This window comes from Phyllobates terribilis, unplaced genomic scaffold, assembly GCF_046119375.1.
Source record: "Phyllobates terribilis strain yellow unplaced genomic scaffold, ASM4611937v1 Scaffold_318__1_contigs__length_2195899, whole genome shotgun sequence".
Taxonomy (NCBI): domain Eukaryota; kingdom Metazoa; phylum Chordata; class Amphibia; order Anura; family Dendrobatidae; genus Phyllobates; species Phyllobates terribilis.
Genome location: NW_027363078.1, coordinates 1,100,106 through 1,127,388, shown reverse-complemented (window position 1 = coordinate 1,127,388; position 27,283 = coordinate 1,100,106). Strand labels below are relative to the sequence as shown.

The following is a 27,283-nucleotide window of genomic DNA, read 5'->3' as shown; positions in this document are numbered from 1 at the left end:
TGACTGATTATACTGTATATGGAGGTAACTGCAATTATACCGTGTATGGAGATAATTGTGATTATACCGTGTATGGAGAGAACTGATTATACCATATATGGAGAGGACTGCGATTATACCGTGTATGGAGAGGACTGCGATTATACCGTGTATGGAGATGACTGCGATTATACCGTGTATGGAGAGGACTGCGATTATACCGTGTATGGAGAGGACTGCGATTATACCGTGTATGGAGAGGACTGCGATTATACCGTGTATGGAGAGAACTGCGATTATACCGTGTATGGAGAGGACTACGATTATACCGTGTATGGAGAGAACTGCGATTATACCGTGTATGGAGAGAACTGCGATTATACCATATATGGAGAGGACTGCGATTATACCGTGTATGGAGAGAACTGCGATTATACCGTGTATGGAGAGGACTGCGATTATACCGTATATGGAGAAGACTGCGATTATACCGTGTATGGAGAGAACTGTGATTATACCGTGTATGGAGAGGACTGCGATTATACCGTATATGGAGAGGACTGCGATTATACCGTGTATGGAGAGGACTGCGATTATACCGTGTATGGAGAGAACTGCGATTATACCGTGTATGGAGAGGACTGCGATTATACCGTATATGGAGAGGACTGCGATTATACCGTGTATGGAGAGAACTGTGATTATACCGTGTATCGAGAGAACTGTGATTATACCAGGGCTGTGGAGTCGGTAAGCCACAGTTGCGACTCTGACTCCGACTCCTGGATTTTATCAGGTTCTGACTCCGGCTCCGACTCCGACTCCTTCATAAATGGCCAATTCGTAACAATAAATTTACTGTTGTAAAATATTAACATCGTGCTTATTCAGTTTCTCACCATCATATAAGTAATCAGGCCACTTAGAGCCAAAACTATATTTATTAGAATACAATTAGAATATAGCAAATAAGTTTTATAAACTTTTCTAAACTCTTGTAAGTAAATATGCAATAAACACTGTTATGCAGTTAATAAGAAGAAATCTATAAATTTGTCCTCAGAAAAAGTATTGCCTCTGTCAGATCCTCCTTCATGGATGCCCTCAAATCTGATCTAATTATTTTGAGAGCAGAGAACAACCTCTCTACACTAACTTGGGTTGGTGGCAAAGCAGTAACCACTCGGGGGGCAACATCTCTGACAATGTCAGGATACAGAGGAATCGCTTGTTGCACTGTTATTTTTGATGAACGGTCAAATTTCTCAATTTCTTTTAGTGTACATGAAAAATTCTGCTGAAATGTCCTGGCTGTGTTCTTTGATGGGGATGGCTCTTCTTCTATGCGGGAACGCTTTGCACGGTTCTTGTGATCCAAATATTTTTCGAAATTAAATTCTTCATCAGTTGATGATGAGGGTGAAGATGTGGCAGGACGACCAAATTCTTCTTGTTCCTCCTGACTGTTCTGCAACCCTTTCATCCTTACTGCTATTTCACACACAGCTTCTTTTCCTTTAGTTAGCTCTTGATCATCTAGAAGAATCGGATGCATTGGGTCTACATAAACAGCTGCCAAAAGAATGTTATTCTGTAATAGTAGCTCCTCTCTCCCTTTCATTGATGTAGCAGTGCCACTTGCAATTAACCCTCCTCTTTGGGACAGGCGAAACATCAGGTTCTTCCACTCCTTTAAGAAAATACCTGGAGTTAAGTCCTCTGCTTGTCATTTTTTAGTCACTGTAAATGGGGGCTCTAGCAGTTTTTTCCAGCTCAGTCACCTGATTCCACTGACTTTCATTTAGCGTCAGTTGAGGGTTAGCCATGTCTACAAGAAAGGTTTTCAGTTCAACCAAGCGCTGAATCATTAAGTAAGTACTGCCCCATCGTGTGGCTTGATCAATAATTGCCCCTTTTCCAGCACGTCTCTTCAAAATTGAGTCAACTTTAGGAGTTCTGACAACAGTAGCCAATTTTCTCACCTTGCCAATCAGTGCAGCAGCATGTCCTTCTTGCAGACTGTCTCTTATAGCCAGCTGTAGCGTATGTGACGCGCCCCGGAACCGGGCCTCTGATGGGATGCTGGGGGTGGTAGTCTCAGTGTGGCGGCGACCCGGTCCGTGGCTCAGGGTGGTCAAACCAGTGGCAGTCTTGGTGTAATAACAAATGTCCGACTACGCCACCCGTGGATTGCGGTCAGTGGGGACCGCCGCTGCGCTGCAGACCGCTGAGGCTGATGTTGTTTGCGCAGCCGAGTATGGGATAACTCCCCACGGGAGAAGTATTGCCTCAGGGCAGCTAGTGTGGATGATGGGAGTGATGGTGTGAGCGTCCCAGTACTAATGGTGCTGGTGCGGCGATGAAACAGGGACGTGTGGTGCAGTTCAGGGTCTTTACTGATGGTATAAAGCAGACCCTCCCGGGAGTACTGGTTAGCAGTAGAGGCCTGGTCAGTCTGTGAGCAAGCAGGATCTCCCCTGGCCAGGCGGAGTTGTAGGCCTCCCCGTCTATCTGCACTCTTTCCTGGCTACCTTGCTGTAAGCGGTTACAAGTAGCCCACGTCCCTGAGTATACCGTGTGGTGCTCACCCGTATGGCTGGTGACTTGGGGCCTTCTGTTAGCCTCCGCTCCTGGATGGCGGTGCTGGTCCCTTCCTTGTGACTGAGCCTCTGGGCTTCTATGGCCAGAGGACCTGGAATCCCCTGCCGGCTGGTTTCTGCTGCTGGGTGTATATCAGCCCCCACAGCCTCGGACTCCGGTGTCCGGTTGTAGTGTCCTCAGCCAGGGCGAGCTCTGCTCAGCTCCTGCCCCTGGTCTTCAGCTACTGTTCCTACAGAGCTCCTGCTGTATCTTTCCCTCTCCAAGCTCTAACTCTCCTAATCCCGCCCCAGACCCAGTTTATAAGGGCAGATTCCTCCCCTCCCAGGTCTGGGCGGGCAGTGTTGCATGCTTAGGGCTCCTGACCAGAGAAACCTCCCACTTGCTCTCAGACATAATATTTCTATTACTGTGGCAACCAGACCCCTGGGGTGTCACATATGCACAACACAGCGCATGTGATGAATGAAAGAACGGATTGACACAGTTTCAACAAGATCATCTAAACTATCATGTTGCTGTTCATCTGAAGCAACTTCAGTTTGCTCCTCAGTTACAATACTGTGTTCCTCTATTTCAAACATTTCTGTGTCTGTGGACCCAGAATGTTCTTCTAGCTGCTGGTCACCATCATTACTCTCATTCATTAGCTTAATAGTACTTATCATATTTGAAGCATTGTCCTTTACGACAGAAAGAACTTGCTCTTTTTTAAGTTAATAGTCTTGCAAAACCTTTTCCACCAAGCCCTTCAGAAACTCACTGGTGTGATGAGCTTTGGTGTCTTTTACTGCCAATGTCTTGGTAACTATTTCATTTTTGTCACAAACAAATCGGACATTGATGGCAAAATAGTTCACTCTGTGACGTGTGCAGGCATCCATTTTAAGAAACAGAAAGCGTCCCTTGAGAGTTTTTTTTAAGTTCTTCCTTTTGTTTAAAAGCTTCTTCGATTACTAATTTTCTAATACTCTCTCTCTCCAGAGAAACACCAAGCTTGCGGGCCATTTCCCCATTCAGACACATAAAAGCTGGTCGTGAAAATAATGAAATAGGCACACTATCCTTTACAACAAGCTCTAAGATCTGTTTTTTAAATGTATCTACTGTCATTGTCACAGTAACTTTGTCACTGACAAAATATCTTGCAACTGATGGCTGCAAAGTTCTCTGCTCCTTTGTTTGGCTGGAAGAGCTGGGCACTGGTTCATTGGTTTGGATGCAGTCTTTCTCATCCACTGCTTTCAGTACTTCTGGATGAAAGCGCTGTAAATGTCTCTTTAGATTAGAAGCTCTGGTAGGAGCATTTTTATCTTTGCCTGAATATGCACTGATCTTGGCTTCACAGCATTTGTTTTCGTCTGGACCATTTGTCATACACTGACAGACATAATGTTTTCTATCTTGAGTGATGGTGAAATGTTCAAATACAGCTGATTTAATGTGACGCTTCTTTGACATTCTCAGGTTTTTAATTCTGCATTCACAATCCAAATGACAATTGTTTTTCCTAAAAACAATTGTACAAAATTATTGCCAGGTCGTACAACTGATATAGTGGTCAGTAATACTGTTATTCCTCATGTACTCACAGTTAACTGATGAAAAGTTTGTTGAAAGGATAATACTTCTTACAGTCTCCCTCTTCTGAGTAGCAGCTGTGAGATGCTTGGAAGACGCACACATAGTAAACATCTAGTCTAGAGGAGGAGCTTTACTACTAAGAATTTGCAACACATTTTCACTTTCAGTTTCATACATTGTAAGTAGGGGGGTTGGGGCAGCATGAGGTTAACCAAGTAGAAGATTAGATAAGGGCAGTGGAGAACAGTGACACACAAGAAGTAAGAAATGTCTCTATCTCCAGCAGAACTGCTTATCACTGTTGTTCATAGTTTGATAGAACATATATATTTGAGTAACATTTATAAAATTCATATGAAAGTTTAATTATGAAATATTAATACATTTTTTTTAAAGCTGGAGTCTGAGTCGGTACATTTCTACCGACTCCGACTCCAACCAAAACTAACTCCGACTCCACGACTCCGACTCCACAGCCCTGGATTATAACGTGTATGGAGATGACTGCGATTATACCGTGTATGGAGAGAACTCGGATTATACCGTGTATGGAGATGACTGTGATTATACCGTGTATGGAGATGACTGCGATTATACCGTGTATGGAGAGGACTGTGATTATACAGTGTATGGAGAGGACTGCGATTATACCGTGTATAGAGAGGACTGCGATTATACCGTGTATGGAGAGGACTGCGATTATACAGTGTATGGAGAGGACTGCGATTATACCGTGTATGGAGAGGACTGCGATTATACCGTATATGGAGAGGACTGCGATTATACCGTGTATGGAGATGACTGCGTTTATACCGTATATGGAGAGGGCTGCGATTATACCGTATATGGAGAGGGCTGTGATTATACCGTGTATGGAGATGACTGTGATTATAACGTATATGGAGAGGACTGCGATTATACCGTGTATGGAGAGGGCTGTGATTATACCGTATATGGAGAGGGCTGTGATTATACCGTATATGGAGAGGACTACGATTATACCGTGTATGGAGAGAACTCGGATTATGAGGATTCTGCTTTTCTCACGTGTTTTAACCACACTGCTATTATTTTGCACATAACTGTTTGAGACGTTATTTCCTCACTGTGTTTCCTACAGACAGATTCCGTATAGAATATCCCCCAGAGAGATGTCCGGCCCCTCTGTATGCCCAGGACAGTCATCAGCTAGATGAAGCTGATGCCACATCGGTATGAGGCCGCTCGCGGAGATTTGGGGGTTTCTTCTCTTCTTGTGTAATGTACTGAATTGTTATATATTTGACATCAGGGTGGAGACCAGACTGACATTAAAGTGGACGATGAAGAACAGCGGATGATGGGCGATCAGCCATGTATGAGCGATGTGAAGGAGGAGATGATGGGCGATCAGCCGTGTATGAGCGATGTGAAGGAGGAGATGATGGGCGATCAGCCGTGTATGAGCGATGTGAAGGAGGAGACTCCAGGAGATGACACCACAGGTGGGTAATAATGAAGACAGGAAGGACATTTAGACCTAATTAGACTTGATGTAAATTTGATCTCGTGTGCAAAATTAAATGAAAGGTTTAGGGTAGTGCCCTAATGGGGAGATTGATACTCTCTGTATCTGAGGGGGTTGTGACTGTCCAAAGCAATTGTCTTCAAGGTAGTCTATGAATCCAGGGATGCGTGATGATATATGTCACAGCCAAAATGTTATGCTAGGTATGAGAAGGACCCAGCATACGACGATGGGAAAAGGGGGGAAGCCAAGCAACTAGAGAAAGGGAGAGTGGAGACCCCTAGGCAGATCTAACAACACTCTGACTCCTCTATCGTCCCTAAATAGGTTCCGCACCTATTACCAAGCAGGATACCTTAGCCCTGGCTGACCATAGAGCTAGGCCCTAGGTAGAGAGGGGGATGGGTGAGCACTAGTCAGCCCCACTGCAACTAAAGACAAACAAGGGAAACAGACAAGGGGATACACTTTGCTTTGAGAAAACACCAGAGAGATCACGACTAAAATCCACAAAGGAACTCCAATAAGAATCTAGCAGACTGCTAGAACTCCAGACCTGAACAGAGGAATTTATTCTATCATCAGTGATTCTCTGGAGAAAGTGAGTGTATTTAAAGTCCAGCAACTGTGTGTTAATTAGCAGCAGAAGGTGGAGATCACCGCTGAGAGGGAGTAATGATGAAAGGATCAAGAAGGTGTCTGCAAGACCAAGCGCAGCGACCTTTTACAGCCGGATCCAGAATGACTGTCTGTCAAACCTGAGACACCTGTGACCGAACCTCCCCTCTTCTACGAGTGGCCAGGTTTCTCTGGATGAGAGGCATGGAAAGAACGAACCAACCTAGGGGCATTCACCTCCGATTCTGATACCCGCATCCTTTCTTCTGGACCATAACCCCTCCAGTGCACCAAGTAGTGAAGGGAACAACGTTGAAGATGAGAATCCACAATCTTCGAAATTTGGAACTCCAATTGCCATCAACCATGATTTGGGGGCGGTGGCAGGGGGGAGGACTCAAGAGGTACCACATACTTCTTGAGCAGAGACCTGTGGAACACATTGTGGATCCTAAGAGCCTGAGGTAACTCAAGATGACACGCTGCTGGATTAATGACAGCGGTTATTTTATAGCGACCAATAAATCTAGGTCACAACTTCCAAGAAGGAACTTTGAATCTTATATTCCTGGTAGACAACCACACAAAGTCATTCACATTCAGGTCCAGACCTGGCAAGTGTTTTTTGTCAGCCATACATTTATACCTGTCTCCCATGATCTTTAAAGTACTCAGCACACCCTGCCATACCAAGGAGAGCGAGGAAGCAAACCGTTCCTCCTCAGGAACTCCTGAAGCTTCTCCCCCACTAAAAGTACCAAACTGTTAGTGATAACTTTATGCACTAAAGAACGGTGACCTGCCAGTGGAATCTTGGCGATGATTATTAATGGCAAACTTGGCCAACGGTAAGTAAGATGCCCAATCCTCCTGGTTCTCGCAGACAAAACACTTCAGGTAAGTCTTCAAATTCTGATTAATGTGCTCGGTGTGTCCATTTTACTGAGGATGTAAGGCAGAAGAAAAAGACAACTGCACCCCCGGTCGAGTACAGAAAGCTTTCGATAATTTAGAAACAAACTGGGTTACCCGATCTGACACCACATTGGAAAGAACCCTGTGAAGCTTCACGATCTCATTAATGAATACCTGAGCAAGAGTCATGGCATTTGGAAGTGCCAGTAATGCGATAAAAAGAACCATCTTACTTGCAACCACCAAAACCACAGTCTTGCCTGCAGATACAGTAGGTCAGTAATAAAATCCATGGACAAGTGTGTACAGTGGTGGCCAAAAGTATTGGCACCCCTGCAATTCTGTCAGATAATACTCAGTTTCTTCCTGAAAATGATTGCAATCACAAATTCTTTGGTATTATTATCTACATTTAATTTGTCTTCAATGAAAAAACACAAAAAAAATTGTCCCAAAGCCAAATTGGATATAATTCCACACCAAACCTAAAAAAGGGGGTGGACAAAAGTATTGGCACTGTTTGAAAAATCACGTGATGCTTCTCTAATTTGTGTAATTAACAGCACCTGTAACTTACCTGGTGTAACTTACAGGTGTTGGCAATAACTAAATCACAGTTGCAGCCAGTTAACATGGATTAAAGTTGACTCAACCTCTGTCCTGTGTCCTTGTGTGTACCACATTGAGCATGGAGAAAAGAAAGAAGACCAAAGAACTGTCTGAGGACTTGAGAAACCAAATTGTGAGGAAGCATGAGCAATCTCAAGGCTAAAAGTCCATCTCCAAAGACCTGAATGTTCCTGTGTCTTCCGTGCGCAGTGTCATCAAGAAGTTTAAAGCCCATGGCACTGTGGCTAACCTCCCTAGATGTGGACGGAAAAGAAAAATTGACGAGAGATTTCAACGCAAGATTGTGTGGATGGTGGATAAAGAACCTCGACTAACATCCAAACAAGTTCAAGCTGCCCTGCAGTCCGAGGGTACAACAGTGTCAACCCGTACTATCCGTCGGCGTCTGAATGAAAAGGGACTGTATGGTAGGATACCCAGGAAGACCCCACTTCTTACCCTGAGACATAAAAAAGCCAGGCTGGAGTTTGCTAAAACTTACCTGAGAAAGCCTAAAACGTTTTGGAAGAATGTTCTCTGGTCAGATGAGACAAAAGTAGAGCTTTTTGGGAAAAAGCATCAACATAGAGTGTACAGGAAAAAAAAAAGAGGCATTCAAAGAAAAGAAGACGGTCCCTACAGTCAAACATGGCGGAGGTTCCCTGATGTTTTGGGGTTGCTTTGCTGCCTCTGGCACTGGACTGCTTGACCGGGTGCATGGCATTATGAAGTCTGAAGACTACCAACAAATTTTGCAGCATAATGTAGGGCCCAGTGTGAGAAAGCTGGGTCTCCCTTAGAGGTCATGGGTCTTCCAGCAGGACAATGTCCCAAAACACACTTCCAAAAGCACTATAAAATGGTTTGAGAGAAAGCACTGGAGACTTCTAAGGTGGCCAGCAATGAGTCCAGACCTGAATCCCATAGAACACCTGTGGAGAGATGTCAAAATGGCAGTTTGGAGAAGGCACCCTTCAAATATCAGGGACCTGGAGCAGTTTGCCAAAGAAGAATGGTCTACAATTCCAGCAGAGCATTGTAAGAAACTCATTGATGGTTACCGGAAGCGGTTGTTCGCAGTTATTTTGGCTAAAGGTTGTGCAACCAAGTATTAGGCTGAGGGTGCCAATACTTTTGTCTGGCCCATTTTTGGAGTTTTGTGTGAAATGATCAATGATTTCATTTTTGCTTCATTCTCTTTTGTGTTTTTTCCTTGCAAGCAAATTAAATGAAGATAATAAGACCAAAGAATTTGTGATTGCAATCATTTTCAGGAAGAAACTGAGTATTATCTGACAGAATTGCAGGGGTGCCAATACTTTTGGCCACCACTGTACATGGCCTGCTAGGAATAGGTAGCAGAAGAAGAGTACCAGACGGACGGGTATGCGATACTTTAGAACGCGCGCAAATACTGCAAGCAGACACATGTTCAACCACATGCTGATGCAACCCCGGTTGCCAAAAACGACGAGAAAGGAGACCGTGGTTGCCTTACCACCTGGATGACCAGCAGGCACAGAGTTGTGATGTTCCTTAATTACTTTACAGCGCAGATTAGATGGTACAAATAACCTCCCCAAAGGGCAGGAAGCAGGGGTGTCCCCCTGAGCCTCCAACACCTCTCCCTCTAGGTCAGAGTACAAAGCCGAAATAACTACCCCTTTCTGCAAATTAGGGGTTCTCATGGTCACCACCACCAGGGAAGCTCCTGGATAAAGCATCAGCCTTGATGTTTATAACCCCTGGACGGAAAGTGACAACAAAATTGAACCGAGTAAAAAACAGGGACCATGTAGCTTGCCTAGGGTTGAGACGTTTAGCAGACTGAAGATATGACAGGTTCTTATGGTCAGTGATAACAGTAATAGGATGGACAGCCCCCTCCAGCCAATGTCACCATTCTTCGAAAGCCAATTTAATCGCCAAAAGCTTCCTATTACCCACGTCATAATTTCTCTCAGCCGAAGATAATTTTTTAGAAAAGAAAGCACATAGACGCTGTTTACCAGGGGACAGACCCTGAGCCCCAACCCCCACCTCCGACGCATCAACTTCTACGATGAAAGATTGAGAAACATCGGGTTGATGGAGTATAGGTGCTGTTACAAAACATCTCTTTAAGGAGAAAAAAGCCTGCTGGGTGGCATTCGACCCTTTAGAAAGCTCAGACCCCTTTCTTGTCATGTCAGTGAGGGGTTTCACAATTACCGGATAATTTTGGTTACATTTCCGGTAAAAATTAGTAAAGCCCAAAAAGCACTGTAATGCCTTCAGGTTCTCGGGACGGTCCCAATCAAGGACAGCATGGATCTTCTCCAGATCCATCCAAAAACCCGATGATGACAACAGGTACCCCAAAAACTGCACCTCCTGGTTGGCGAAAACACATTTCTCTAGTTTGGCATATAGTTTATCTCTTATTATCAGTAGTACCTGTTTAACATGACCCTGATGCGTCTCAAAATCAGGTGAGTAAACCAAAATATCATCCAGATAGACCACCACAAACCTCCCCACCAAATGATGGAAAATATTGTGTAGGAAATGCTGGAACACCACAGGTGCTTTGGTCAAACTGAAAGGCATAACGAGACTCTCGAAATGCCCCTCAGGGGTATTGAACACCGTTTTCCATTCACCCCCTTCTCTGATTCTAACCAGATTGTAGGCCCCCCTTAAAATCAACTTGGATAACACCTTAGCTCCCACAACCTGGTTGAATAAATCTGGAATCAGAGGAAGAGGATACGGATCTTGGACGTTAATTTGATTCAATTCCCGGAAACCTAAACGGAGACCCTCCATCTTTCTTCTTAGCGAAGAAGAAGAACCCTGCCGCTACCGGCGAAGTTGATGGTCTGATATTTCCCTTCTCCAGACTCTCAGCAATGAAATCCTTCATGACTTGTCTCTCGGGACCAGAAAGATTATGTAGTCTGGACTTGGGTAGTTTAGCTCCGGGAGTCAGGTTAATAGGGCAGTCATATGCACGATGAGGAGGCAAATCCTGACACCCCTAATTAGAAAATACGTCCTCAAAACCAGACAAAAATGCAGGTAAGGTCTCCGTAGAGACTGCAGAAAGGGAAATGTTTGAACAGTTTTCATAACAGTAATCTCCCCATTCAACAGTTTGCCTGGATTGCCAATCCACTACCGGAGTAGACCCAGTACAATCGGAGTGGGAAGGCCTTCCAGGACATAAGGGATTACCTCATAATGAAAAGACCCCAACCTCAGTCTTATATCATGTACAATCTGTGTCAGACATCTCTGCGCAAGAGTCGATGGCATAAATTGGGATGGGCTTAGTTAATGTACAGCAAGTAAGTCCATGAGTTCTCACAAAACCAGCATCAACCATGCTGACTCCAGCTCCATTGTGCACAAAGACATACATTTTCTCAGGCCTGCTCTCTGGCACCACCTCTGCCATCAGGACAAACCGATAACTGCATGTTGAAGACAAATACACCCCCTGGTTATCCAACTCCACACTACCAAGGGTTAATCGAGTTTCTTTTCGCTTAGGAATCGAGGGACAGACCCCAATAAAATGTTCCTTTTTACCATAATAAAAACACACGCCCTTTCTATTGCGGATTTCAAGGGAAATATGCAACGTAGTAGCTCCCCCTAACTCCATGGGTTCCTCCAACTCTATAAGCACAGGTTCACCCCCAGACCGCCACCCTGGCAAAGGGGCGTTATCCTGAAAATAGGGCACAGGATAAGGTGGTCACTCCCACCTTTCCCTAAGGCTTCTATCCAGACGTATAGCCAATGACATGGCAGCCTCCAAGGACCCCGGGGTTTCGTAAACTGCCACCCTTCACCCTTTCTGAAAGGCCCTGAAAAATTTGACTTCTAAGATCCGGGTCATTCCATTTGGTATCAGTTGCCCATCTACGGAATTCGGAACTATAAGTCTCCACTGACCGATTCCCCTGCTGAAGGCAACGCAGCCTAGAATCAGCCAAAGAGATTCGGTCAAGATCATCATAGATGACGGCTGGAGACTAACAGAACCCTGTGGCAAAGAGCCCAGGTTTGAGGATCTCCTTGCAACAGTGAGATCACAATCCCCACTTGCTGCTCCTCATCTCCAGAGGAGTAAGGTCGAAGCTTAAAATACAACTTACAAGCTTTTTTAAAGGGGTTGTCCGGTCGAAAGTGATAAGTCTGCAGTCACTCTGTGTGACTGCAGACTTATGAATCCCCCAGCGTACGCACTGTGGGGATTCACCGGCATCAGACCCGGGAAGGAGGGTATGTATGAGATACATACCGCCCACAATTGGGCACGGCCTCGCTTCCATACACTTGTATAGAGCTCAGGCTGGGCCTTCTACACGCCCTCTGGTCGTCCACGTCACTAGACGGGGCACGGCCACAGCTCTATACAAGTGTATGGAAGCGAGGCCGTGCCCAATTGTGGGCGGTATGTATCTCATACATACCCTCCTTCCCGGGTCTGATGCCGGTGAATCCCCACAGTGCACAGTGCACAGAGTGACTGCAGACTGATCGGTATGCACTTGATAACCCCTTTAAAAACAAAAAACTTGTCTCTACCTCCTGAAAACCTGTCCGGGAGGGCAATATTGGGTTCAAGCTGGACCGGCCAACCCACGGAGTTCCTAACATTAGGAGTCTGCGACCGCTGGTGGTCAACCTCTAATTGAAGGTCTGTCACCTCCAGTGACAAACTCCAAAGCTGCTCTGTCAGCACCGAAACGGGATCCATAAACCTGGAAACAGCAAAAAAACAAAATCTAAAAAAAAAACAAAAGTCAGTTTTGTTTTTTGTTTTTTTTTAAATGGCTGGTGATAATGTCATTTTAGGTATGGGAAGGACCAAGCATACAACGATGGAAAAAAGGGGGGAAAAAAACAAAACTATTCAACTTTCGCATTGCTGTAATTGTACGGACCTGGACAAGCATGGTGCCTGGCCGTTTTACTGCACAATGAATGCCTTAAAAACAAAACCTGAAAAACAATGGCAGATTTACAGTTTTTCCACAATTTCACAGGAGATGTGCGGCCAGTCCATGCATTTCTATGAGGCTGTCACGCTCTGGTCAGATGTGCAGCCAGTCCATGCATTTCCATGAGGCTGTCACGTTCAGCGCAGGAGAGGTGCGGCCAGTCCATGTATTTCCATGAGGCTGTCACGCTCTGGTCAGATGTGCGTCCAGTCTGTGCATTTCTATGAGGCTGTCACGCTCAGCGCAGGAGAGGTGCGGCCAGTCCATGCATTTCCATGAGGCTGTCACGCCCGAGTCAGGAGATGTGCGTCCAGTCTGTGCATTTCTAGGAGGCTGTCACGCTCTGGTCAGATGTGCAGCCAGTCCATGCATTTCCATGAGGCTGTCACGCTCGAGTCAGGAGAGGTGCGGCCAGTCCATGCATTTCCATGAGGCTGTCACGCCCGAGTCAGGAGATGTGCGTCCAGTCTGTGCATTTCTATGAGGCTGTCACACTCTGGTCAGATGTGCAGCCAGTCCATGCATTTCCATGAGGCTGTCACGCTCGAGTCAGGAGATGTGCGTCCAGTCTGTGCATTTCTATGAGGCTGTCACACTCTGGTCAGATGTGCAGCCAGTCCATGCATTTCCATGAGGCTGTCACGCTCGAGTCAGGAGATGTGCGGCCAGTCTGTGCATTTCTATGAGGCTGTCACGCTCTGGTCAGGAGAAGTGCGGCCAGTCCATGCATTTCCATGAGGCTGTCACGCTCGAGTCAGGAGATGTGCGTCCAGTCTGTGCATTTCTATGAGGCTGTCACGCTCTGGTCAGATGTGCAGCCATTCCATGCATTTCCATGAGGCTGTCACGCTCAGCGCAGGAGAGGTGCGGCCAGTCCATGCATTTCCATGAGGCTGTCACGCTCAGCGCAGGAGAGGTGCGGCCAGTCCATGCATTTCCATGAGGCTGTCGCGCCCGAGTCAGGAGATGTGCGTCCAGTCTGTGCATTTCTATGAGGCTGTCACGCTCGGCGCAGGAGATGTGCGGCCAGTCCAAGCATTTCTATGAGACTGTCACGCTCGGCGCAGAAGATTTGCGGCCAGTCCAAGCATTTATATGAGGCTGTCACGCTCTGGTCAGATGTGCGGCCAGTCCCTGCATTTCTATAAGGCTGTCATGTCCGGGGCATGAGATGTGCGGCCAGTCCAAGCATTTCTATGAGGCTGTCACGCTCGGCGCAGGAGATGTGCGGCCAGTCCCTGCATTTCTATGAGGCTGTCACGCTCGGCCTAGGAGATGTGCGGCCAGTCCCTGCATTTCTATAAGGCTGTCACGCTCAGCGCAGGAGATGTGTGGCCAGTCCTTGCATTTCTATAAGGCTGTCATGCTCGGCGCAGGAGATTTGCGGCCAGTCCATGCATTTCTATGAGGCTGTCACGCTCGGCGCAGGAGATGTGCGGCCAGTCCCTGCATTTCTATGAGGCTGTCACGCTCGGCCTAGGAGATGTGCGGCCAGTCCCTGCATTTCTATAAGGCTGTCACGCTCAGCGCAGGAGATGTGTGGCCAGTCCCTGCATTTCTATAAGGCTGTCACGCTCGGCGTAGGAGATGTGCGGCCAGTCCATGCATTTCTATGAGGCTGTCACGCTCGGCGCAGGAGATTTGTGGCCAGTCCATGCATTTCTATGAGGCTGTCACGCTCGGCGCAGGAGATTTGCGGCCAGTCCATGCATTTCTATGAGGCTGTCACGCTCGGCGCAGGAGATTTGCGGCCAGTCTATGCATTTCTATGAGGCTGTCACGCTCGGCGTAGGAGATGTGCGGCCAGTCCATGCATTTCTATGAGGCTGTCACGCTCGGCGCAGGAGATTTGCGGCCAGTCCATGCATTTCTATGAGGCTGTCACGCTCAGCGTAGGAGATGTGCGGCCAGTCCATGCATTTCTATGAGGCTGTCACGCTCGGCGTAGGAGATGTGCGGCCAGTCCATGCATTTCTATGAGGCTGTCACGCTCGGCGTAGGAGATGTGCGGCCAGTCCATGCATTTCTATGAGGCTGTCACGCTCGGCGTAGGAGATGTGCGGCCAGTCTGTTTATTGCGAATCGACATTGGACAGATTATCCCGGAAGTCTGAAAGAGCTCTTACGAATAAGCTGGAACGTTTAGATTCTGATTTTTTAAGTGTTATGATGTTGATGTAATAGAAGTGGTCACTGCATGTAGACAATAATCCTGGAATTTCTCATTGACACAGGTTAACGACTTACAAACGTATGTTCACTTTTTTGCTGATATTTTTTGCTGCAGAAACTGAGAGGAAACGGAGACGAGGATTTGGAGAGTTTCCAAAAATTCTGAAAAAAAACCTCAGTATGAACATACCCTTAGAGTAGTTAAGACGCTGACGGACCCGCCGTGCTATTCATAGGCAAAGCCGATTATCCTGAAGTGGCTTTGCTGGCCGTTTTGCCATCGTTTCTGCCAACAGAGTCTTTTTCTGTCATTCAAACTATATCTAAAGAGCTTCTGACGCTTCCTGATGAAGGAACATGCTACTTCTTTTAACCCTTTCACAGTTTCCGAACGCTGAATCGGTTAATCCAAGTAATAAAACACTCAACATGTGCACAGCATTGTCGTTTTGACACTGCTGTGCACAGTGTTCATTTTTAGCGAGGGAAGGAAGAGGGTTTGCGGCTCTTTTTCAGGTGTAATGTACCTGAAAAAGACAATGTGTATATGTGCACAGGTTTTTTTCAAGAGTTTTTGGAGCGGATCCATCCAAAATCCTCACCAAAAACTACATAAAAAATGCTTGTAAACCTTGTAATTAATTTTCAATGGAAATCTACTTTTATTATTTATGTTTTTGAGCTTTTTTTTCCTGAGGAATTGTTACTGTTTGAATAGCATCCTGAAGGAAACCTCTCCAAACAAGATACTGTTCAATTTCAAGTCTTCAAAAATGCTTCAGAAAAAGAACTTCTAAAAATCTTCAAAACCGCTTCAGGAAAATAAAAGCACCATCAAAAAGTCACCAAAAATGAGTTTTCTAACACGTTTTCTGCTTGAAAAATTTATTGGTTTTGAGCTCCTCAAAAAACTTTGTGTGCGGTATGTGCTTACAATGACTTTTTCAGGCTGTTCCACTCTGAAACGTGCCAAAAGTAGCACCATAAAAACACTCAAAAGATTGAACATGCAACATATCACAAAAGTGAGTATACCCCTCACATCTTTGTAAATATTTTATTCTATCTTTTTATGGGACAACACTGAAGATCTGACACTTTACATTGTATCAAAGTAGTCAGTGTACATAACTCACACCGCCATTAATGTCTAAACCGCTGGCAACAAAAGTGAGTACACCCCTTGAGTGAAAATGGCCAAATTGTGCCCAATTAGTCCTTTTCCCTTCACGGTGTCATGTGAGTCATTAATATTACACGGTCTCAGGAGCAAATGTGATGCAGGGGTGTTAAATTTGGTGTTCTTGCTCTCACATTCTCTCATATTGGTCACGGGAAGTTCAACATGGTGCCTCATGGCAAAGAACTCTAAGGATCTGAAAAAAAAGAATTGTTGCTCTACATGAAGAAGGCCGAGGCTAAAAGATTATCAACACCCTGACACTGAGCTGCAGCCCGGTGACCAAGACCATACAGCAGAGTAACAAGACAGGTGCCACTCGGAACAGGCCTTGCCATGGTCGACCAAAGAAGTGGAGTGCACGTGCTCAGCGTCATATCCAGAGGTCGTCTGGTCAGAATAGACATACGAATGCTGCCTACATTGCTGCAGAGGTTAAAAGGGTGGGGGGGTCAACCGGTCAATGCTCAGACCATATGCCGCACACTGCATCACATTGGTCTGCAAGGCTGTCGGCCCAAAAGATCCGAAGATAATGCACAAGAAAGCCGCAAACACTGCTGAAGTCAAGGAGAGTTAGGACATGGATTACTGGAGCCTGATGAAGGTGTCAGAAGGTGTCAAAAAGGTTCAGGAGGTGTCAAGTGTGTGTGGCAGCACCAAGTGAGGAGTACAAAGACAAGTGTGTCTTGCCTATAGTCAAGCATGGTGGTGGGAGTGTCATGGTTTGGGGCTGCATGAGTTCATTGAAGGAACCATGAATGCCAACATGTACTGTGAGGGACTGAAGCAGAGCCCAAACACCCGCAAGACAACCAATGCCTTGCTAAAAAAAAAATGAGGGTAAAGGTGCTGGACCGGCCCAGCATGTCTCCAGACCTAAACCCTATTGAGCATCTCTGGGGCCTCCTCAAACGGAAGGTTCAGGAGCGCAAGGTCTCGAACATCCACCAGCTCAGTGATGTCGTCATGGAGGAGGGAAGAGGATTCCAGTGGCCACCTGTGAAGCTCTAGTGACCTGCATGCCCAAGAGAGTTAAGACAGTGCTTGAAAGTAATGGTGGCCACTAGTGTTGAGCGAGTATGTTTTATTAACCCTTTCGGCGAGTATGCTTGGGCCGAGCTCCGAGTATTTATAGCTGTTCGGTGATATGGTTGAATCGCTCCCCGTGTGCATGATTTGCAACTGTTTGACAGCTTTATTACATGGGAGGAATGTGTAAGAAATAGACATTCCTCCCATGTAATAAAACGGTCAAAAAGTCGCAAATCTTGCACACGGGAGCGATTCAACCATATCACCGAGCAGCTATAAATACTCGGAGCTCAGCCCGAGCATACTCGGACAGAACATACTCGCTCAACCCTAGTGGCCACACAAAATATTGACACTTTGAGCACAATTTGGCCATTTTCATTAAGGTGTGTACTCACTTTTGTTGCCAGCAGTTTAGACATTAATGGCTGTGTGTTGAGTTATTTAGAGGGCACCAAATTTACACTGTTATAAAAGGCTGTACAGTGACTGCTTTACATTGTATCAAAGTGTCATATGAAAAGATAGAATAAAATATTTACAAAAATGTGAGGGGCGTACTCACTTTTGTGATATACTGTATACATTTCTATGTCAAAACAACTTGCTGTGCATATGTTCAGTCTTCTGATGGTCTTTTAACCACTTCACTCTTCAAAAAATATGAGGCTGTTAAAAGAAGTGAGCATACCATTCTTCTGGAGTCTTCTGCTTGTAAGATGCCATAAACTACATAAAGAAGTCTATGGAGAGGCAAAAAAGACCGACATAAAGCTCCTGTTGTCTTTTGTTGCGTTTTTAAAACGCAGCAATGACACCAGTGTTTCCTGAAGCCGGTTTTACTTAAAAAACTCAGCAGGTTCACCCTAGTTTCAAAGGCATCGTGTGTACATACCCTAAGGGTGTGTTTACACTTAGTCTTTCTGCTGAGTTTTAGGAACAATTACTCAAATTTTTCGAGTTAGTTTTAGTTTTTTGAGAAGGATTTGCTGAGTTTCCACCAAGTTTCTGATGAAAAATTCAGCAAAAAGACTCAGTGTGAGCACACCCTAAAGACTGGAATCACACATGCCGTTTTTGTGGTAGATAGTTAAACTAAAGCCAAAAATGGTTTCCAAAAGAAGCATAGAATAAGAACCTATTCCACTGTATCCACCTCTGGCTTTGGCTAAATAAATACTTTAAAAAACTACACTTTTAATTACACCAAAACAGTAGATATGTTTACAGCTTAATGAGAATGTTATCAGTCTTCTTAAAAAAAAATTTTTTTTTAATCCGAACAGAAAATTCCTGTAAGAATTCGGAGGAAAATTTCATATTATTGCTAAATTATAAAATAGAAGATGAAGATCCTGTGGAACACTATTCGGGAGAAAACCTCTTTGCCCTTAATATGCATCCAGGAATTTACAGTACAGATCGATCCTATAATCCTCATAGTCATAAGGAAACTAGTTCTGACCAATCACAGATTATCCCAAATACAGATCTGAAGGTGGGTAAACGTTTTCAGTGTAATGAATGTGGTAAAGAATTTACAAAAAGCTCCAGTTTTCTTTCACACAGAAGAACTTACAGAGGAGAGAAGCCATATTCATGTTCAGAATGTGGGAAATGTTTTAGAGATAAATCAAGTCTTGTTAGACATGAGAGAAGTCACACAGGAGAGAAGCCGTATTCATGCCCTGAATGTGGGAAAAGTTTTGTGCAGAAATCAGATCTTGTTAAACATCAGAGAAGTCACACAGGGGAGAAGCTGTATCCATGTTCAGAATGTGGAAAATGTTTTACATCAAAATCAAATCTTGTTACTCATCAAAGAATTCACACAGGAGAGAGGCTGTTTCCATGTTCAGAATGTGGGAAATGTTTTACATCAAAATCAAATCTTCTTCGACATGAAAAAAGTCACACGGGAGAGAAGCCATTTATATGTTCAGAATGTGGGAAATGTTTTATTACTAAAGCCAAACTTCAAGACCATCATAGAAGTCACACAGGAGAGAAGCCGTATTCATGTTCAGAATGTGGGAAATGTTTTAGTACTAAAGCCAAACTTAGGGATCACCAGAGGATTTATACTGGAGAGAAGCCATGTTGATATTTTATATGTGGCAAATGCTTTACAAGGAAATGATAAGAGGAGATAAGAAGCTGGGCTGATCCTCCGCGCTGGTCCAGAGACACACAAGGGTTAATGATAAACCAAACTTTCTTTATTACTTGGCCTACGCGTTTCGTGGCTACACTGCCACTTCCTCAGGGACCAGCGCGGAGGATCAGCCCGGCTTCTTATCTCCTCTTATTGTTTACTGATCAGCGGGGTCTCCTGCAGCGGCCATCTGACAAGTGCTACACAGTTGGTTGTGACTTACACAACCTCAGAAGGTGAGTCAGACTGATTGTGGGACCTGGTATTTACTTTTATACAGATAAAGCCCTATGTGCGCTGTCTTTTCTATCTTTTGTTACAAGGAAATTAAAATTTTGGCAAGCAAAGCCAAATCCTGACAGTGAGTATATTACACGCTGTTAGGATTTTGCATGCTTCAGTGCTTAATTTGATAATGAATGCTCTTAACATAAGTACAGATGTAGTAATCCTTAATTTGTCAAGACAGCACAATACTTTATTACCATACCTGTGTATAACGTTATCTGAAACGTTATGGATATCTACATGTATCAGATGTAGATCCCACCCTTTCATCTACAGTATGAGAACCATTAACAGTACATGAATAAAGAACCAGAACCACCAACCGTACAGAAATACAGCACCAGAACAGAAATAGATCACGTAAACCATCATCAGTAAATTTATACATCACCAGAACCACTAACAGTACAGAAATACGTCTTCACAACCACCATCAGTACAGAAATGCATCACCAGAAGCACAGTCAGTACATCATACGAAGCACAGTCAGTATTTGAATACATCACCAGAACCACCAACAGTACATACATTGTACATTGGAGAACAGGAGAAGTCTCAGAAGACTGGAGAAGAGCGAATGTTGTCCCCATCTTCAAAAAGCTGAAGAAGGTGGACACAGGGAACTATAGACTTGTGAGCCTTACTTCTATACCAGGAAAAATCTTTGAACAAATTATTAAACAACTTGTGTGCAACTACCTTTATAAGAATGAAGTGATTAACCAGAGCCAGCATGGGTTTGTAACTAATAAGACATGTCAGACTAACTTAACTTCATTCTAGGATAGAATCACTGACTGGGTGGATCAGGGAAACACAGTAGATAGAGCATATCTTGACTTCAGCAAAGCATTTGACAAAGTATCTCATACCATTCTAATTGAAAAAATTACCAACTATGGAATGGACAAGACAACTGTTAGATGGAGTCATAACTGGCTTAGTGATCAGATCCAAAAAATGGTCATAAATTATTGCACATCCAGTTAGAAGAATGTCTCAAGTGGGGTACCACAGGGCTCTGTCCTGGGACCTGTGTTGTTCAACATCTTTATCAATGATTTAGATGAAGGAATTGAAGGTAAACTGATTAAATTTGCTGATGACACACAGGTAGGAGGGATAGCTAATACTAGAGAAGAGAGAGAGAGAGAGAGAGGATTCAAAAAGTAAGAGAATGTTTTTTAACAAGGAGAAATGCAAAGTCCTACATCTGGGCAAGAAGAATGAAAAAAGCATATACAGAATGGGAGGAATAGGGCTGAGCAACAGCACATGTGAAAAAGACTGCATTAACAGAAGCATACAGTCTAGATCACGTGAAGTAATTATCACCCTCTACTCCTCTTTGGTCAGACCTCATCTGGAATACTGTGTACAGTTTTGGGCACCACATCTTAAAAAAGACACGAAGAAATTGGAGCAAGTTCAGAGAAGAGCGACCAAAATGGTGACCGGTCTGCAAACAATGTTCTATGAGGAACGGTTGGAGGATTTGTGAGTTTTTAGCTTGCAAAAGAGAAGACTGAGAGGAGACTTAATAGCTGTCTACAAATATATCAAGGGTTGTCACATTGTAAAGGGATCATCTTTATTCTCATTTGCACAAAGAAAGACTGGACTCAATGGGATGAAACTGAAAGGGAGAAAATGCAGATTAGATATTAGAAAAAACTTTTTGACAGTGAGGCTAATCAAAGAGTGGAACAGGCTCCCACGAGAGGTGATGAGTTCTCCTTCAATGGACGTCCTCAAACAGAGGCTGGACAGACATCTGTCCGAGATGGTTTAGTGAATCCTGCATTGAGCAGGGGGTTAGACACGATGACCCTGGAGGTCCCCTCCAACTCTAGCATTCCATGAAATAAATCACCAGAACTATCAGTACATGAATACATTACCAGAAGCACCATCAGTATATGAATACATCACAGGAACAATCAACATTTGAGAAATACGGCATCACAACCACTATCAGTACATGAATACATCACCAGACCCACCATTAGTACATGAATCAACCCCAAGTTTAGTACAGCAATCAATTGCAATGTTAGGTCAGCCCCATATACATTTCTATCATAGGAACATACAACTCCCAGTATGTCCTTAACAATGGTAAAGAGATACTGAGAGTTGATGTTACTTGCTCCCAACAGACTGCAGACCATATAGAAGCCACATTACTAATGACTAGTAGTCAGTATCACATATAAACATTTACATCCAGGTACCTTACAGGTAACATCTTCTCTTTCTTCTTCACCTTGTCCAGACGCCATGCTGACTTCTGATATCCACAGCTCGTCTCTGCATACTGCCATCTTCTCCAGTCTTCTGCAGCACACCTCGACGTAACCCTTAAAAATAACATCATTAAAATGCTCTTGAATAAAAACGCTGTGCCCCTGAATAAATAATGTCCTCTCACAGTGCTAACTGCACAAAATATGACCCACACTGTCCCTCTTATAGTACATGACCTCTCCACTGTCTTCTATAAAATATTGCAAACTATAACTGCCACACTAAAACCTACAAGTGGACGGAAGTCAAAAAGCCATCAACATCTATAAAATAAATTCAATCTTTATTAACATCAATAGAATAAAATCATTTAAAAGGGAATAACTAGTAAACAGAACAATCCAAACGCTGGTGATATCACATTGCTCCACTGAGGGGCGCTATAATGACATCCCATAAGAGAAGGGATTCAAAATCCTCAGTCAGGTAGATACATGCACATATAACAAAATGATTCTAACCCGGTGAAATAAGTAAAGTGCTGCTGTGCTAAATGTCAAGGGGAAATATATACCAAGTGGACAAAATAAGTATATTGCACACACCCTTATGCCTAACAAAAAATATAAGATGCCACAATGCTTAGCACAAGATTATATCCTGAGAGTCACCTAAGGCCAGGTTAAGAGTAAAGTGCAGCTATGCTTATTAGATTCACCAGCAAACCATTAATGAATACAAATTCCTGGAGGACAGCAAAATGCTGCCCCCTGAGTGATACCTTTAGCGCCTTAGTCGATCCGACAACGCCTTCCTGCTGGCTGCGCCAGTCTGCCTTCATTCCCTCTAAATATGCCCCAGCTTGAAGGAAAGTTATTTTGGATTTTACAAAGAAAAGAATCTTGCTGATAAAGTGAGGCTGAATTTTCTCTGTGCACTTTCCTACTATATTTCTTATTCCAAACTTTTTACTGTTTATAAAAGATGCATGTAAACAGTTGCATGAGATTGGTGATGTTGAAAAGCATTGACAGATTGATGTCTGATGTAACTCATGCAGCAGTAGAAACAGAAAACGAACCTCATGGAATCTCCTGCTCCCACCTACCAACACTTTCCTCCTCACTGCTGGCGATATCTCTCCAAATCCTGGCCCTCCTCACCACATCCCCACAGTCACTTCTACCTCCTATCCACGAACACACATTTCCACAACCTTTCTAACCTTATACCCATCCGCCCAGCCCCCGCCTCCCCAGTCCCATTAACAGGAGCTCTCTGGAACGCTCGCTCTGTCTGCATCAAACTTTCCTACATCCATAATCTCTTCATTACTAACAAACTTTCCTTCCTCGGCATCACCGAAATCTGGCTCACCCCCTCTGACACAGCCTCTCCCACTGCACTTTCTTATGGTGGATTCCATCTTTCTCACACCCCTGCCCCAGCAGCAAGCAATGGCGGAGGAGTTGGTTTTCTCCTGTCAGATAACTGCTCTTTCACCCAAATTCCACTGCCACCCTCCATTACTCTCTCCTCTTTTGAGGTGCACGCTGTGCACATCTACTCTGACTGGCTGTCATTTACCGCCCCCCAGGACCAGCCACCACCTTCTTAGACCACTTCACCACCTGCTACTTCACTTCCTTTCCGTTGACATCCCCACTATCATCATGGGTGACTTCAACATCCCCATTGACACTTCCCTCTCAGCTGCCTCTAAGCTTCTCTCACTTCCTCCTTCGGCCTTGCTCAATGGTCTTCCGCAGCCACTCACAAAGATGGCCACACTCTGGACCTCATCTTCACCCGCCTGTGCTCCCTATCTAACCTCGCTATTTCACCTCTCCTTCTGTCTGACCACAACCTACTCACATTCTCGTCCCTCTCCTCTCCAGGTGCACAAGCCCCACTCCACAAACTTCCACACCCTTGCAGAAATCTCAAACACCTTGAGGTACACTCATTTTCTGAGTGAAAAAACATAGGGAGGGGGGAAAAGAAAATATTCAGCTCCCAAGTGCAGATGGTTTGAAGCCTCCACATGAAGAATGTGGTGCAGGACTCCAGACCGGCAGCTGGCAGTAACAGAAAAAAAACAAGAGGGTCCCAGCATCCGCCAATGATTGGAAGTTTAAAACATGACTTTTAATGAAAAATAATAAAACAAATTTTTTTGCAAAAACATATCAATGAAGTGGGAGAAGAGGAAGGGGTGACATAGGGGAGGGAGCTAAAAGGCCAAGGGTCTATGCATTTCAAGCTGTGGAGCTCGTAGTCCTGACAATGAACGTGTCTAAATGGTCTGAATTTATAGCAAACAGGAAAAAGGATATTGTCACATGGAGCGCATGATTATTTCAGGGAGGTGACCCTATGGGACTATGACTATGGGAGGTGTGCAGGTGACACCAGGCTGTGAGACAATGTCTGGAAGCAATCCTTTACCAATGCAACTAGTGCAGCCAGTGTGAACATTGCTATATACAGGTGCATCTCACAAAATTAGAATATTATCAAAAAGTTAATTTATTTCAGTTCTTCAATACAAAAAGTGAAACTCCTATATTATATAGAGTCATTACACACAGAGGGATCTATTATATAGAGTCATTACACACAGAGGGATCTATTATATAGAGTCATTACACACAGAGGGATCTATTATATAGAGTCATTACACACAGAGGGATCTATTATATAGAGTCATTACACGCAGAGAGATCTATTATATAGAGTCATTACACACAGAGCGATTATATAGAGTCATTACACACAGAGGGATCTATTATATAGAGTCATTACACACAGAGGGATCTATTATATAGAGTCATTACACACAGGGATCTATTATATAGAGTCATTACACACAGGGATCTATTATATAGAGTCATTACACACAGAGGGATCTATTATATAGAGTCATTACACACAGAGGGATCTATTATATAGAGTCATTGCACACAGAGAGATCTATTATATAGAGTCATTACACACAGCGATTATATAGAGTCATTACACACAGAGGGATCTATTATATAGAGTTATTACACACAGAGGGATCTATTATATAGAGTCATTACACACAGAGGGATCTATTATATAGAGTCATTACACACAGAGGGATCTATTATATAGAGTCATTACACACAGGGATCTATTATATAGAGTCATTACACACAGGTATCTATTATATAGAGTCATTACACACAGAGTGATCTATTATATAGAGTCATTACACACAGAGGGATCTATTATATAGAGTCATTACACACAGAGGGATCTATTATATAGAGTCATTACACACAGAGGGATCTATTATATAGAGTCATTACACACAGAGGGATCTATTATATAGAGTCATTACACACACAGGGATCTATTATATAGAGTCATTACACACAGGGATCTATTATATAGAGTCATTACACACAGGGATCTATTATATAGAGTCATTACACACAGAGGGATCTATTATATAGAGTCATTACACACAGAGGGATCTGTTTCACGTGTTTATTTCTGTTAATGTTGATGATTATGGCTTACAGCCAATGAAAACACATAGGTCATTATCTCAGTAAATTAGAATACTTTATCACAACAGCCTGAAAAATGTTTTTAAAATCTGAAATGTTGGCCTACTGAAATGTATGTTCAGTAAATGCCCTCAATACTTGGTCGGGCTCCTTGTGCATCAATTACTGCATCAATGCGGCAGTGTGGCATGGAGGGATCAGCCTGTGGCTGCTGAGGGGTTATGGAAGCCCAGGTGGCTTTGATAGCCGCCTTCAGCTCGTCTGCATTGTTGAGTCTGGGGTCTCTCATCTTCCTCTTGACAATACCCCATAGATTCTCTATAATAGATTCTATATGGGGTTAAGGTCAGGCGAGTTTGCGGCCAATCAAGCACAGTGATCCTGTTGTGTGTGAACTAGGTATTGGTACTTTTGGCCGTGTGGACAGGGGCCAAGTCCTGCTGGAGAAGGACATTTCCATCTCCACAAAGCTTGTCGGCAGACGGGAGCATGAAGTGCTGTAAAATGTCCTGGTAGACGGCGGCGCTGACTTTGGTGTTGATAAAACACAGTGGACCTACACCAGCAGATGACATGGCCCCCAAACCATCACTGATTGTGGAGACTTCACACTAGACCTCCAGCAGCTTGGATTGTGGCCTTTCCACTCTTCCTCCAGACTCTGGGACCTTGTGGAGTGTCAATGACTGCCTTCTGGACATCTGTCAAGTCAGCAGTCTATCCTATGAGTGTGTAGCCTACTGAAACAGACTAAGGGTACCTTTTTAAATGCTTAGGAAGCCTATGCAGGTGTTTTTTGTTAATCTAGTTTACTGAGATAATGACTTTTGTGTTTTCATTGGCTGTAAGCCATAGTCATCAACATTAACTGAAATAAACACGTGAAATAGATCCCTCTGTGTGTAATGACTCTATAGAATAGATCCCTCTGTGTAATGACTCTATAGAATAGATCCCTCTGTGTGTAATGACTCTATAGAATAGATCCCTCTGTGTGTAATGACTCTATAGAATAGATCCCTCTGTGTGTAATGACTCTATAGAATAGATCCCTCTGTGTGTAATGACTCTATAGAATAGATCCCTCTGTGTGTAATGATTCTATAGAATAGATCCCTCTGTGTGTAATGACTCTATAATATATCCCTCTGTGTGTAATGACTCTATAGAATAGATCCCTCTGTGTGTAATGACTCTATATAATATAGGAGCTTCACTTTTTGTATTGAAGAACTGAAATAAATTAACTTTTTGATGATATTCTAATTTTGTGAGATGCACCTGTATGTCAAAGCAAAGTAATGGTATAAAAGATGTCTAAATCTAAATACAGTCTTATTGCATAGACCAAAAATCTAACAAAGACTTCAGAAATTATTCGGTCACTATGATATTTGCCTGGAAATATCTGTGGAGGATCCATTGTTTAGTGTGGATATAATTGCTACATTGTAGAGAACCCTACATGTCTGAATAGGACTCAAGGAGACACGCAACGTTGGAAGTAGACAACATTAAATACCAACACCATATGAAGGACTACAACCGTCATCGATTCCAATTTTAGAGCACCATGTGTTGTGTGCAGTATTGTATATAGGAAAAGGTATTTACTCTGTCAGTTATTTCATGTGACTATAAATTACTGCGTTGCAAGAAACCCTACATGTCTGAATAGGACACAAAGATGCGCTGCTTTGGGAGTGGACAATATGAAAAGCCAACTCCAATTGGTGGACTACAAGCTTCAGCGATTCCAATATTAGAGCGTCATATGGCATTGTCAGTGCCACAGGCTGATCGCCTCCATGCCACATTGCCACATTGATGCAGTCATTTCTGAAAAAGGAGCCCCGGCCAAG

At 43.9% G+C, this 27,283-nt stretch overlaps 1 protein-coding gene across 3 annotated transcripts in view; it reads left to right on the top strand.

Annotated features, from left to right (window-relative positions):
- Positions 1 to 24,427, top strand: part of LOC141221120 (uncharacterized) — a 249,516-nt gene extending 225,089 nt beyond the window's left edge. For all 3 annotated transcript variants that reach the window (XM_073666461.1, XM_073666459.1, XM_073666460.1), the window contains 3 exons: positions 5,282 to 5,373; positions 5,453 to 5,645; positions 18,478 to 24,427. In XM_073666461.1, coding sequence (XP_073522562.1) covers positions 5,282 to 5,373; positions 5,453 to 5,645; positions 18,478 to 19,295 — 1,103 coding nt within the window. In that variant the 3' untranslated portion in view covers positions 19,296 to 24,427. The remainder of the gene's footprint in view (positions 1 to 5,281; positions 5,374 to 5,452; positions 5,646 to 18,477) is intronic.
- Positions 24,428 to 27,283: the final 2,856 nt, after the last annotated feature.